Source organism: Heliangelus exortis, chromosome 19 (genome assembly GCF_036169615.1).
Source record: "Heliangelus exortis chromosome 19, bHelExo1.hap1, whole genome shotgun sequence".
In the NCBI taxonomy this organism is placed as follows: Eukaryota; Metazoa; Chordata; class Aves; order Apodiformes; family Trochilidae; genus Heliangelus; species Heliangelus exortis.
Genome location: NC_092440.1, coordinates 2834132 through 2845988, shown reverse-complemented (window position 1 = coordinate 2845988; position 11857 = coordinate 2834132). Strand labels below are relative to the sequence as shown.

Sequence of the window (11857 nt, the reverse complement as noted above, 5' to 3'; positions counted from 1 at the left end):
GGCGTCCCTCTCCGCCGCGTCCTTTAGGTGGCATCTCTCCTCCAGTAATGAGCCTCCCGCAGCTGCCCGGCCCCTCGCAGCCCTGCCCGGGCCCTGGCCGTTCACCGCGGGGGCTCCGCCGCCGATCCGCCGCCGTCGGAGCGGCCCCTGCGCTCTCCGTCTGCCCCTGGAGCGGCCCCTCCCTCCATCCATCCCTTCATCCATCCCTCCATCCATCCCTCCATCTCGTGCCCGTCTCCCCCGTCCTCCCTCTCACTCCTCCAGCCAGTAAATCCGATCTAGGCTGATTCCTCTCACGTCAAACCACATGATCCCATAAAACATTCATCGCCTCTCCATCCTCCTCGCCCCGGCTGGCTTACTCGCTCCCCGGGATACAGCGCAACCGGCTCCGCGCTCCCCGTCGCCGCCGCCGCTTCTGCCGCCGCGGGATCCGCCGCAGCCCCGGCCCCGAGTGTGCGGCGGGCGGGAGGGAGGACGGAAGGACGGAGGGAGGAGGCAGGCAGCAGGGAGGCAGGCAGGCAGGCAGGCAGGGAGGGAGGGGGAGCCTCGCCTGGATGCTGACTCCGGCTCGGGGGCTGCTCATTCCCCCGATGCGCGGCTCAGGCAGAGCCCCCCCCCCGCGCCCCGCCGCTCCCCGCTCGGCCTGAAGTTTTCCTCCAGGATCTGCCTCGCTCCCGCAAGGATTGTACCGCTGCCTCTCCACTTTGAGCCTCCAGACGTGCCTTCCCCGACCCCTAAGATGAAGAGGGCGATAGCTGAAGGTAGGTGCGTCCCCGTGTTGGGTGTTCTCGCCTTCCCCCCCACCCCGTCATTTCTCCCTTGCCGGAGTTCCCCAGGGGGCGGCAGGGCAGGGTGAAGCGGCTACGGCCCCAGCTTCGCACCGCACCGGGAACCGCACCGGGAACTTCCCTCGCTGCAACTTTTTTTTTCTTTCTTTTATTTTTTCCCTTTTTTTCCCTTTTTCTTTTTTTTCTTTTTTCCACTGAATAAGGGGGAGCGGCCGAGTCCGGTCATGGGGGAGATGGGCCGGACCCCGGGGGATGGGTCGGGCCGGGCCGGCGGGATCCGGAGAGGCGGCGGGGAGACGCGGGGGGAGCGGGAGCAGCGCGGCTGCAGGAGCCGGGGAGAGGCGAGGCCGAGGGGGAGCGAGCAGTGGACAGTGGGATGAAAGGCGGGCTGAGCCCCCTCCAACCCCGCCAGGGGCCTCAGCTCAGCCTTGGGGAGCCCGGGCACCCCTCTAAGTTGGGTCGGACAAAGTACCTCCGGGGGGTATAGCCCGCATCCCGCGGGGGCTCGAATCCGCTGGCCCGCAGGAGGGTACCGGAACGGCAGCACCCGAGGGAAGCGAAAAGGGCTGGGGCATCCCGGAGTTCCCCCCGCTCCCAGCCCCGGCAGCCGGGGAGCCCCGGCTCCTCTCCCCGAGCCCGGCCGCCAGCGGGTGACTTGGGGAGGGGAAGTTTGCTGAGGGTCCGGAGGAACGGCAAGAACTGGGATGCGGCGGATGCTCCCCCCCCGCAGGGTCCCCCGTGCTTGTCTTTAGCCTGAAGCTGGGAAGAGATGGGGGTGAGGGATTTTGGGGGGACATCCCCCTGTCTTCTCGCCCCACTCGGGGAGAGGCATACAGCCGGCTTGGCAGAACCTCCTCGGGCTAGAAATAGCCTTTTTTTTTTTTTTGCTTTGGCAGCCTCGGCGATGGTTTTTTTTGGTTTTATTTTGCTTCCCGGCTCCCGGTGCGGGGGGCTGGGGCTCGGGCGATGTTGGCAGCAGGGGCTGCGGATGCGGTGGGAGCTGCCCCGCTGCACGGGCAGTGTGGTTGAACCATTCGTAGACCCTCCCGAAATGAAAAACCTACGTTAGGAGGAACGCAGGCTCTCCCGCTGCAGGTTCAGACCACTTGGAGAAGCATGTGCCACGCAGGTGTGTTTGCTGAAAACCCAGCCCACGGGCTGCGATTTTTAACTCGAGTGATCAATCCATTGTATCAGCTCCAGCTCTGATACTGGAGTCCAGTCCCCGCTGCTGGGCAAGGGAGTGTTTGGCATGCAGGGCTTCTTGCTGCACGGAGTCTCTTCCCCTGTGTGCCATCTCCAGCTTGCTTCCCATTTCCGTCAGTGACACAAATATATATATATTGGGGAGGTGAGGGGGGGCTGGTTTTTGGGGTTTTTTTTCTCATTTGGAGGGCACTCTGGCTGATTTATTTGTGATGATCAAAGGGCGTATCCAATCTCTCATCCAAACAGCACACTGCCCTCCTTTAGAGAGTTTGTCTTGGGTTTAATTTTGAAATTCATTCCTCTGTGGGGAGTACCTTGGGAGCAGGTTGCAGTGACAGTTTCTCTCGTGGGCTCATGGGGGATATGGATGCTCCAGCATCCACTCACTGTGTGCTGCACTGTAGCCCAGTACATGGGTTACCCCTTGAATTGAACCCAGTGTCTGGGTGCTTTTCCACAGCCTCCTGGTGCCAAGGCAGTGGTGTGGGCTCTTTGCCCAGGGTGATGTTGTAGGGAAGCCTTCAAAGGTGGGGAGCAGCATCCCAGTGCTGGGTGTGGTGTAGGAGCCCGGGACAGCCTTTCCCACACCGTTCCCCATCCTGCAGCAGCCCAGCACTTTCTCTACACTGTTTCGTTCCCAGATGCTATTGGCATAATGTGAAACAAAACAGAAGATAATGAAATATAAAAACTGTGTTACAATGGCTTTATTTATAGAACAAGGCTTGGAGAGGTTTGCTTATTATTTTATTTTTCTTCAGTTTCTGAATTGCTCCTGTGAGAGGCTGGGTAGCCTGGGTTGCTGGTGGGTCTGACTGCTTATGAACCTTAGGAGATTACATTTAGATGAGTGGCCATCCTGCTCTATATGGACTACATTTCCCACCGTGGGCTGCCAGGACACTACAAGTGTCTTGAAAGCCAGAAATAGCCACCAGGGGCAGCTCGACAGGCAGAGCATTTATTTGCCTGGTGTTCTCAGCACTTCCTGTCTTATTAACACAATTTATTTATATTGAAAGAGGTCTTTCCGTGCTTATTCTTTTATAAAATGTATTTAAAAAACAAAACAAAACAAAACCAACCAAACAAAAAACCCCACAAACCTCCAAGTTCCAAGACTGCTTCTTCACTGATGTGAGAGCAGCTCTTTCTTTTTCTTGAGAGAAGACACCATTTATCCATGTAGTATTTTATATTCCTTTCTGTTCATTTGTATCAAGGGGCCACAGCAATTCCTGGGCTTGGTCCCACCCCAGGCAGCACAGACCTCATCCTGATGGGACCATCAATGGGTGTGTTTGGGGAGGGTTTTGTACAGAGTAGTATCAAGGCAAAAAAAAGGTGGAGGTGTTGTTGCATGGCTCGGTGCCCAGGCTTTGTGTCAGTGTGGCTGGCGTTGTGTCCCTGCTGGTTCTGTGATGTTTTCCCCACTAAGAGCGCTAGAGAAGGCTGGTCCAGAAAATAAGTTAATTAGAAAATGGGGAGAAAACCACCTCTCTCTGCTTCTGGGGTTTGTGGGCAGCATGTGCCTGTGCTGCTCACCACCAGCATGTGTAGCTTGGCAGTCCTGTCCTAACCAGCCAGGTCCTTCATCAGTTACCTCCATCCTGGGTTAAGATGCTCCAGGTGAAAACCTCCTGGGAGCCCATGCTGCTCATAAGTGTGAAGGAGTCAGTGGTGGGAAGAAGGAAGGAGAGGAAGGGGAGCAGTTTGCTGCACAACTGAGATGCCTCCCTCTGCTTTCCTCTCCTACCTGCCCTGCTCAGGGGACTTGGAAGCCGAGAGGACAGGGGGACAGCTGCCTGGTGACCCACTCTGGAGCTGGAAGCTGGCAGGGGCTGTGGAGGTCCATGACTCACATGCCCACAGATGTCTTGATAACAGTGCCAATTTGTGCCAGCAGTGAAGACCTGGTGCCTGTGGCATCCTCTTCAGACACCAGCAATGACTTTGGCCATTAAGCTTTCCAAAGGAATCAGCAGAATGTGAAGATCCAGCAGCACCTCTGTGAATTTTTCATCTTTTTCAGCTCAGAAGCAGCAAGAATGACCATGAGATGGGGGCAGGGAAGGATTCTCCAGTGCCCAGCTCTCAGGCACACTGCTGCACACCCTGGGAAGCACAGAGTCTTCCTTCCCTTCCCATGCTCCCGAGGGAGAGGAGGAGGGAGAGGGGGAGTCAGTTGAGCCGGAGCCTCAGCGCAAGGCAGGACAAGGAAGATTTCAAAGAGCTGAGCTCTAATCTCTTGTTCTGAGGCTGCACAAGGCTGCTGTGCCAGTTGCAGCTCAGTCCTGGCATGCTGCTGGGTGCATCCTGGTGGAGAGGCTGGAGCTGCAGTCCCAGTGCAGTTTTCCCTCAGCTCATCCCGCTGGAGGCGGCACCGAAGGGAGAAGAAAGGAGTTGGGCTAATTTGGTGTGCATTCTTTTCCCTTTGGATTTGCAATGCTTTCTGCTGCTGTCACCTTCATTAAGGCGAATCTCTGAGTGCCAAGCTCCCCTTTTGATGTTCCTAAAGAGGTGTTTGGTTTTTACTTTGCTTTTTGGTGGTTGTTTATTGCTAGGTTTTGATTGGTTGGTTGGTTTGTTTTGGGGTTTTTGTGGTTTTTTGGGTTTTTTTTCGTTGTTGGTTTGGGTTTTTTTTTAATGCAGGAGTCACTCACACAGTAGAGTAGGAGTATCCTGTACCACTGCCTTGAGGCAGCATCACAGTATGGTGCCTGCAAGGGCTGCAGAGTGCACTCAGGTTCCTCCTTCCTCTCCATACAGAAAGCTTCGTGCTGTGTCCTAGAGCCCGGTGGATCTCTGTGGGGTTTGTGAGGGACTGGTTTTCAGGGCTTCTCCATCAGAGACACGCACAGAGGTGTGGGAGGGAGGAAGAAAGCTTGTAAGCAGCAAAGCCCAGCCTCTTCTTCCCTTTCATGCTTGTGGTTGCAGCTCCTGGAGATCTCCAGAGGCTGAGGGGAAAGGGAGATAATTGTACTGAAAAGTCATAATCAGCAGAAAGAAGCAAAGGGTGAATCCTCCCCTATTTGCACAGAGATGCCAAAGCAATTCATACAGATTTTGCTAAAATGTGCAAACTCACCTCAGGCTGTGCTGGTGTCTTACTGTGGTTATTGGGACATGCAGCAGTGGGAGTTTTGGGTAGCTGGTTATCCTTTCTGGAGGTGTTCAGTATGTAGGCTCAGAGCAGAGGGTGTCAGAGTGGCACAGAGAGGTCCCATGGTGTGTGTGCAGCAGGCATGGAAAGACCCCAACTGATGTAGGGCAGAACACACCTGGATGTTGCACAGGCTCTGCCCGTATTTGCTCTCCTTTTGGACAGCCCCTAGAATTCAGTGCCTGTTTCTGACTTCTTAGTATCCTTGACCAGGTCACAGAGACTTTCTGTAATTTAGTTTCAGCTTTTCCAGCTGTAATGTTAGTAAAGTGATGTCGAGTTATCTCCTGAGGGACCCAGAATATGCTTAAAGGTCAGTCCAGAGCTAAGAAGTGCAGGTCTGGGCAATTGCCCATCACTTCTTTAGCAGTGACAAAGTGTTAAGCAAGAAGATGGATGATATTCTCCTTAGGGGTGCTGCTGAATCAACAGCAAGTTTGTCTCTCTGGTTTGGTTTGCCTTCCTCACAACCTCTGCAGTGTAGCTTGGAGCTGACCACAAGCCCCAGCAGACTTTACATCTGAGACTGTCCCTCTACTCCTGGAATCAGGAGATTTGAAGAGTACCTTAGGTTTTTTTGTGCCCTTCCTGGTTGAGAAGAGGAGCAGAAGCATTACACAAGTGTGTGTAAAGCACTGAGGAAGTTGTAAGCAAGAATGTACTCCTGTGCTGAGATTGTTGAGTAGTTTCTTGGGAGCTCCATAGTTTGAGGTGTCAGCCTGACAACTGGCAAGTGACAGAGGACCCCAACAATGTTGCTTGCCTGGGGTCCTCTCCACATGGGTCAGGCAGGGCAGGGTTTACAGCAGATTTTTTTTTTCATAAAATCCTAGAATAGTCTAGAAGAGACACCTGGAGGTATCTAATCAACCTTGTTATGGTCTGAGATAACATTAAAATTTATTTTTGTTTTGGATCCACGAAACAAAGTCCAACTCTAGAAGGGTCTGGTGCAAGCACACCCTGTGCTGGAAGCCTTTCCTGGACACTTTGCAGTAGCAGAGACCTCTCTGAGGACATGGTTTTGCATGGCCAAATCCCAGAATCCTGGAGGTGCTGGTGGGCAGTGCCCTTTGGAGAGTCCAGACTCCCACCCTAAGCAGGGCTGTTGTTAATGTCAGATCAGATCTGCTGTGGCTTTCTCTAGCTGAGAGAAACCTCCCATTATGGACTCTTGCTGATCTTTCCCACTGCTGGAGCAGATTAAGACATTTTTCCTGATGTCCAGAGTGAACCTCCCACACTGTAGTTCTTGACCATGCCCCCTTGCATTGCCATCTGGCCTCACAAAGATGTGTTTGACTCTGTCATTCTTGTAAGTGCCTTTGAGTACCTGTAGGCACCATTAGATTGAGTCTTCACCTCCTCTTTCATAGAATCATAGAATCCTAGGGGTTGGAAGGGACCTCGAAAGATCATCTAGTCCAACCCCCCCTGCCAGAGCAGGGCCCCCTAGAGTACATCCCCTAGGAACGTGTCCAGGTGGGTTTTGAATGTCTCCAGTGAAGGAGACTCCACAACCCCCCTGGGCAGCCTGTTCCAGGGCTCTGTCACCCTTACAGTAAAAAAATTTTTTCTGATATTCAACTTGAACCTCCTATGCTCCAATTTACACCCATTACCCCTTGTCCTATCACTGGTCACCACTGAGAAAAGCCTCTTTGCCAGACCCAAGCAGTCTATCTCCCTCTACCTGACCCTGTAGGACATTTGCTGCAGGCTTCTGACCAGCTAGTTCACCCTCCACTGGAACTCTGGTTTCTTCACATTAATTTTGGACTCAAAGAATCCTGCGTGGACACAGCATCTGAGGTGCAGCTTCCCCTGTCCTGAGTAGAAAGGGACAATAACTTTCACCTCTGCTGTTCAGCCTGTGTGCTAACACAGCCCAGGATGTAGTGACTATAGAGGTAGTAACAGCAACAATTTGCTGATATTCACCTTGGTGTCCACCATAGTTCCCAGGCTTGGCTCTTGGTGTCCACCATAGCTCTGCAGCCTGGTATTGCTGCTTGGGGTTATTCTGCTGCAGGTGCAGAACTTAATACATGTGTTGTACCAAGTGAATATTTCTCCATGCTGTTTCCCTTTCACTCATTCTAAAAATCTGGATGTTTAGGTAAATGGCCACCTACCTGCAAATGAATTTGTTTCCATGATGTACCAAAGTGTTAATTAATAATTGAAAAAGCCCAGGGTTCCAATCCTCCACTTGACTTCTCCAAAAGACCTTGCTGAGTGGTTGGTTCCCCATACTGCTGCCCAAGTTCCAGCCTATACTGCTCTGGACAAGCTACCCCTTGGCCTGGGTCACCACTTTCTTTCCACCATCAATACTTTTTCAATGGATTTAGACACAAAAATTACTTTGGAAAAAGTGTCCTGCATTTCTATACTTTTCCCAATGATGTGTCCATGAAATTCTGAGGCTGTTGTCAGCTAGGTTTTCATCCCCATTCCCAGCTGGCAGTTCCACAAAGAGATGAAGAAAGGCAGGGAGGAAGCAAATGCTTCCCACCAGCAGAGTGAGTTTTACTGCCCGGTGGGAGTTTCCAGCCCATCACAGCTTTGCTCCATCTTGTGGGGGTTCCCTCGGGTGGCTCTTTGAATCATGTTGCCTTCTTAACAGTTGTGCTTCCTTTTATCTCCCCGGTTCACTGGAAATAAAGGGATGTTTGCATTCCAATCTGAAGCTTCTTTTTTCTTCCCCGAGTGCAAGGCATAATTATAGTGCCTTGCATGGGCTCGTACTAATTGATCAGTTATTAGTGATAATTATAGTTTACATGATGGTTTAGGAAGAAGGGGCACTTTTGGGTCTAAAAAGACAGTTGAGAGCTGCTTGCTGATGTGTCAGACCATCTCCCAAATCTTTTGCAGGAACCATCTGGCTGCTAAGTTCTTCTCCTGAAGCTGTGCAGTTTGCTGGGAGTTCATTTGCATCTCTAGCTACTAAAGAGAAAGTAAAAGTGACTGATTAGTCTAAGACTGGGACCATTGGCATCAAAGTGACAGATTTTGTGAGCTGGATTTGGGAAAGTGTTTAAAACTGGTGTGTTTTCATTAAATTTTGAATACTGCAGGCAGAACTATGCTCTTGGCACTCCAGTGCAGCTCTCGACTCTGCACCCTGCGTCGTTGTGTCAGAGTGAATTGTGTGGCTGTTAAAATTTGTGTGTGCTTGCTTGATGACTTTAAATATTGATTTTAATTGTGCGTCTTTCTTAAGGCTGTGAGTGATGATCAGAGCCTCGTACAATGCACGGAGTGAACAGCTCAGCAAGGTGTGAGGGGAAGAGATGTGGTCTCAGGCTGACTCTTAAAGCAGAAAGCAGAAGAAAGGAAAAATCTTTGGAGACCTTAAATTCATCTCTCTCTGATTCCAGGGACCATGGGGGGCTTTGGAATTGGGCAAGTTGGGATTTCAGAAGCTTTTTGATAGTGGAGGCTCCACATCCTTCTCTGACAAAAGGCAGCTTTTGGAATCCTAGGAGCAAATCCTGACTTTGTTAACATTGTCTTTGTCTCTGCAAAGAAAAAACGATCACCTGAAAGCCACCATGCCCTGTAGTGCTTTCACACCTCCACAGCATCACCACATTTGGAGGGGTGCTGGGAAGCTGCGGTGCGAGCATCTGGGGAGCAAACCCCTCTCCCTGGGGCAGGTCCCATCCCAAGTGCAGGTCTGGCTGTGGTTAATGCTTTCCGTGCCCGTGCAGACACGGTTAGCATTGCTTTTACACTAGAGGGCTGTCTGTCCCTTTCCCTTCAGAGAAAAGGCACCACGAGTCTGTGCGCAGCCAACGCTCTCGTCGCTCGCAGCATCCACAGCATCCACAGCATCCACAGCATCCACAGCATCCACAGCATCCACAGCATCCACAGCATCCACAGCATCCACAGCATCCACAGCATCCACAGCATCCACAGCATCCACAGCATCCTCAGCATCCACAGCATCCACAGCATCCACAGTATCCACAGTATCCACAGCATCCACAGTATCCACAGTATCCACAGCATCCTCAGCATCCACAGTATCCACAGTATCCACAGCATCCACAGCATCCACAGTATCCACAGTATCCACAGCATCCACAGCATCCACAGCATCCACAGCATCCACAGTATCCACAGTATCCTCAGCATCCACAGTATCCACAGCATCCTCAGCATCCACAGTATCCACAGTATCCACAGTATCCACAGCATCCACAGTATCCACAGCATCCACAGTATCCACAGCATCCACAGTATCCACAGTATCCACAGCATCCTCAGCATCCACAGTATCCACAGTATCCACAGCATCCTCAGCATCCACAGTATCCACAGTATCCACAGCATCCACAGCATCCACAGTATCCACAGCATCCACAGTATCCACAGTATCCACAGCATCCACAGTATCCACAGTATCCACAGCATCCTCAGCATCCACAGTATCCACAGCATCCACAGCATCCTCAGCATCCACAGCATCCACAGTATCCACAGCATCCACAGCATCCACAGTATCCACAGCATCCACAGCATCCACAGTATCCACAGCATCCACAGCATCCACAGCATCCACAGCATCCACAGCATCCACAGTATCCACAGTATCCACAGCATCCACAGCATCCACAGCATCCACAGCATCCTCAGCATCCACAGCATCCACAGCATCCACAGTATCCACAGCATCCACAGCATCCACAGTATCCACAGCATCCACAGCATCCACAGTATCCACAGTATCCACAGCATCCACAGCATCCACAGTATCCACAGTATCCACAGCATCCACAGTATCCACAGTATCCACAGCATCCACAGCATCCTCAGCATCCACAGCATCCACAGTATCCACAGTATCCACAGCATCCTCAGCATCCAGAGCATCCAGAGCATCCACAGCATCCACAGCATCCACAGCATCCTCAGCATCCACCACATTTGTCAGCAGCTCCTTTGCTCGGATGGGTGATGTGATGTGGGCTTGGACTTACTGCTCACCACCTCTCTTTGTGGTGCACAAGAGCATCCATGTCCTATTCTGCACAGCTCTGAAGTGTGTCTGGGGTGGTGTGAAGCTCCTCTGGTTTTAGCAGCAGCCTCTCTGCTCTCCTGCACCCATCAGCAGCCTTCTTGCAAAAGCCAGCAGGCCTCAAACCAGCAGTAATGTTCCACTCCCCTTTGTTAAAATCTATTTCTATTGTCAGGAGCACCAGGAGCCAAATCTGGGTTTCCAGAAGTGTGGCATTTCCTGATGTTTGCCCTGTGCTTGAGAGGAGCTACAGCCCTGGGTGCTGGTAGATCCAGCTCTGCAAGGTGTAGTGGGAGATGCTTTGGAAGTGACTGCCCTGGATGCAGGGGGATGCTCTGCAGAGTTTTAGGGATGAAAGAGATTGGGCAGCTTTTCTTCCACATGCTCAGGTGGCACAGCTTCCTCTGGCTTTCTGCTAACAGGAGGGCTGGGACTTCTCTGGGGACCTTGGTCACCGTGAAAGCTTCAGATCCAAGCAGACATTCACATCCCTGTTATTTTTAATTCTTTCCCCACTCACCTTCATCTAGACTGCCTTCAACACAGGTGAAGATGAAACCAGCTGAGGTTTGCCTCCTCTTAGCAGACTTGGTGTGAATTCAGACTGTTCCTTAAAGCGACCGTGCTGCCTGGAGAGATGCAGCCACAGACAAAAGCCCCTCAGTGTCTCCCAATACATTGTGCCAGCTGGGTTTGGGGCATTTGTTTCTATTCCTGGATGGCTCTGCAGTCAACTTCTGGTTCAGTTTGGGCAGAAGGGTTGTTCATTGAGAGCAGCCAAGTCCTGGGCTTTTGCTAACAAGGGTCTGGTTCAGGGAGCCAGGCTGGAGGACACAGTGGAGTGGCCAGGAGCCAGGGGAGGGAGGCCCTGGTGGGAGGGAGCTGGGCTTGCTCTGGGGCTGCCTCCTGCACACACCAAAGAGCAGATGCAGGTTCTTTGTCAGGAGCTGATTTATCAAGCCTAGGAACTTCTCTGCCTCCCTCTTTTCTCAATTTGCAGCTAATACCTCCTGAAGGGAGGGGGAAATTAATAATGGTAATTACAGCAGCTCACAGTCCTGAGAGGTGGCATTAGCTACAGGGGCTGTGATGGATGGTGGGAGGCTGCTCTGCTACAGGGAAGCTGGACATGGAGATGGCCTTTTGGACCTACACTCCATCCACTATCACCCATGGGGTGGGACAGTTGCTGCTTCCAGCCTTGAGACAAGAGGGGAAGAAGCAGCAGGGGCAGGCTGAGACCTGACATCATCTGAACTCAGGGCAGGGACGTCCTTGGGTGAGCACCAGGGATGAGTTTGGCCTCTGCCCAGGTGTCACCTGGTGCATTGCCTGTCCTGTCCCTGTCCTGCCCTGGTCACCCACTGCAGGAGCTGGCAGGCAGGAGGGCATTGCCTGGCTCCTGCTGTCACCCATCTGCCTTGCCTTTTTTTGCTCCTCTGTCTACCACCCCACTGCAGACTTTACACTGGGTTGTTCATGGAGCACGTGAAGGTTTGCAGAGCAGCCCAGCTCCTCCTAGAGACCACCAGAAGTTCAGGACCAGCATGGGCTTTCGGTCCCTGCCCACAGTGTGGGACATCCCTGTCCATGTGCCCAGCCAGGTGGGTGTGCAGGGTGCTTTGAGAAGCCCCTGGGGACAGGCTGGGCTGCATTGCTACA

The 11857-nt window shown here is 52.4% G+C and overlaps 1 protein-coding gene across 1 annotated transcript in view; it reads left to right on the top strand.

Annotated features, from left to right (window-relative positions):
• The first annotated feature begins 331 nt into the window (after positions 1-331).
• The window catches only part of RTN4R (reticulon 4 receptor), a 75447-nt gene continuing 63921 nt past the window's right edge, over positions 332-11857 (top strand). The window contains exon 1 of the mRNA XM_071763366.1: positions 332-764. Within this exon, the coding sequence (XP_071619467.1) occupies positions 743-764 (22 nt within the window). The 5' untranslated portion in view covers positions 332-742. The remainder of the gene's footprint in view (positions 765-11857) is intronic.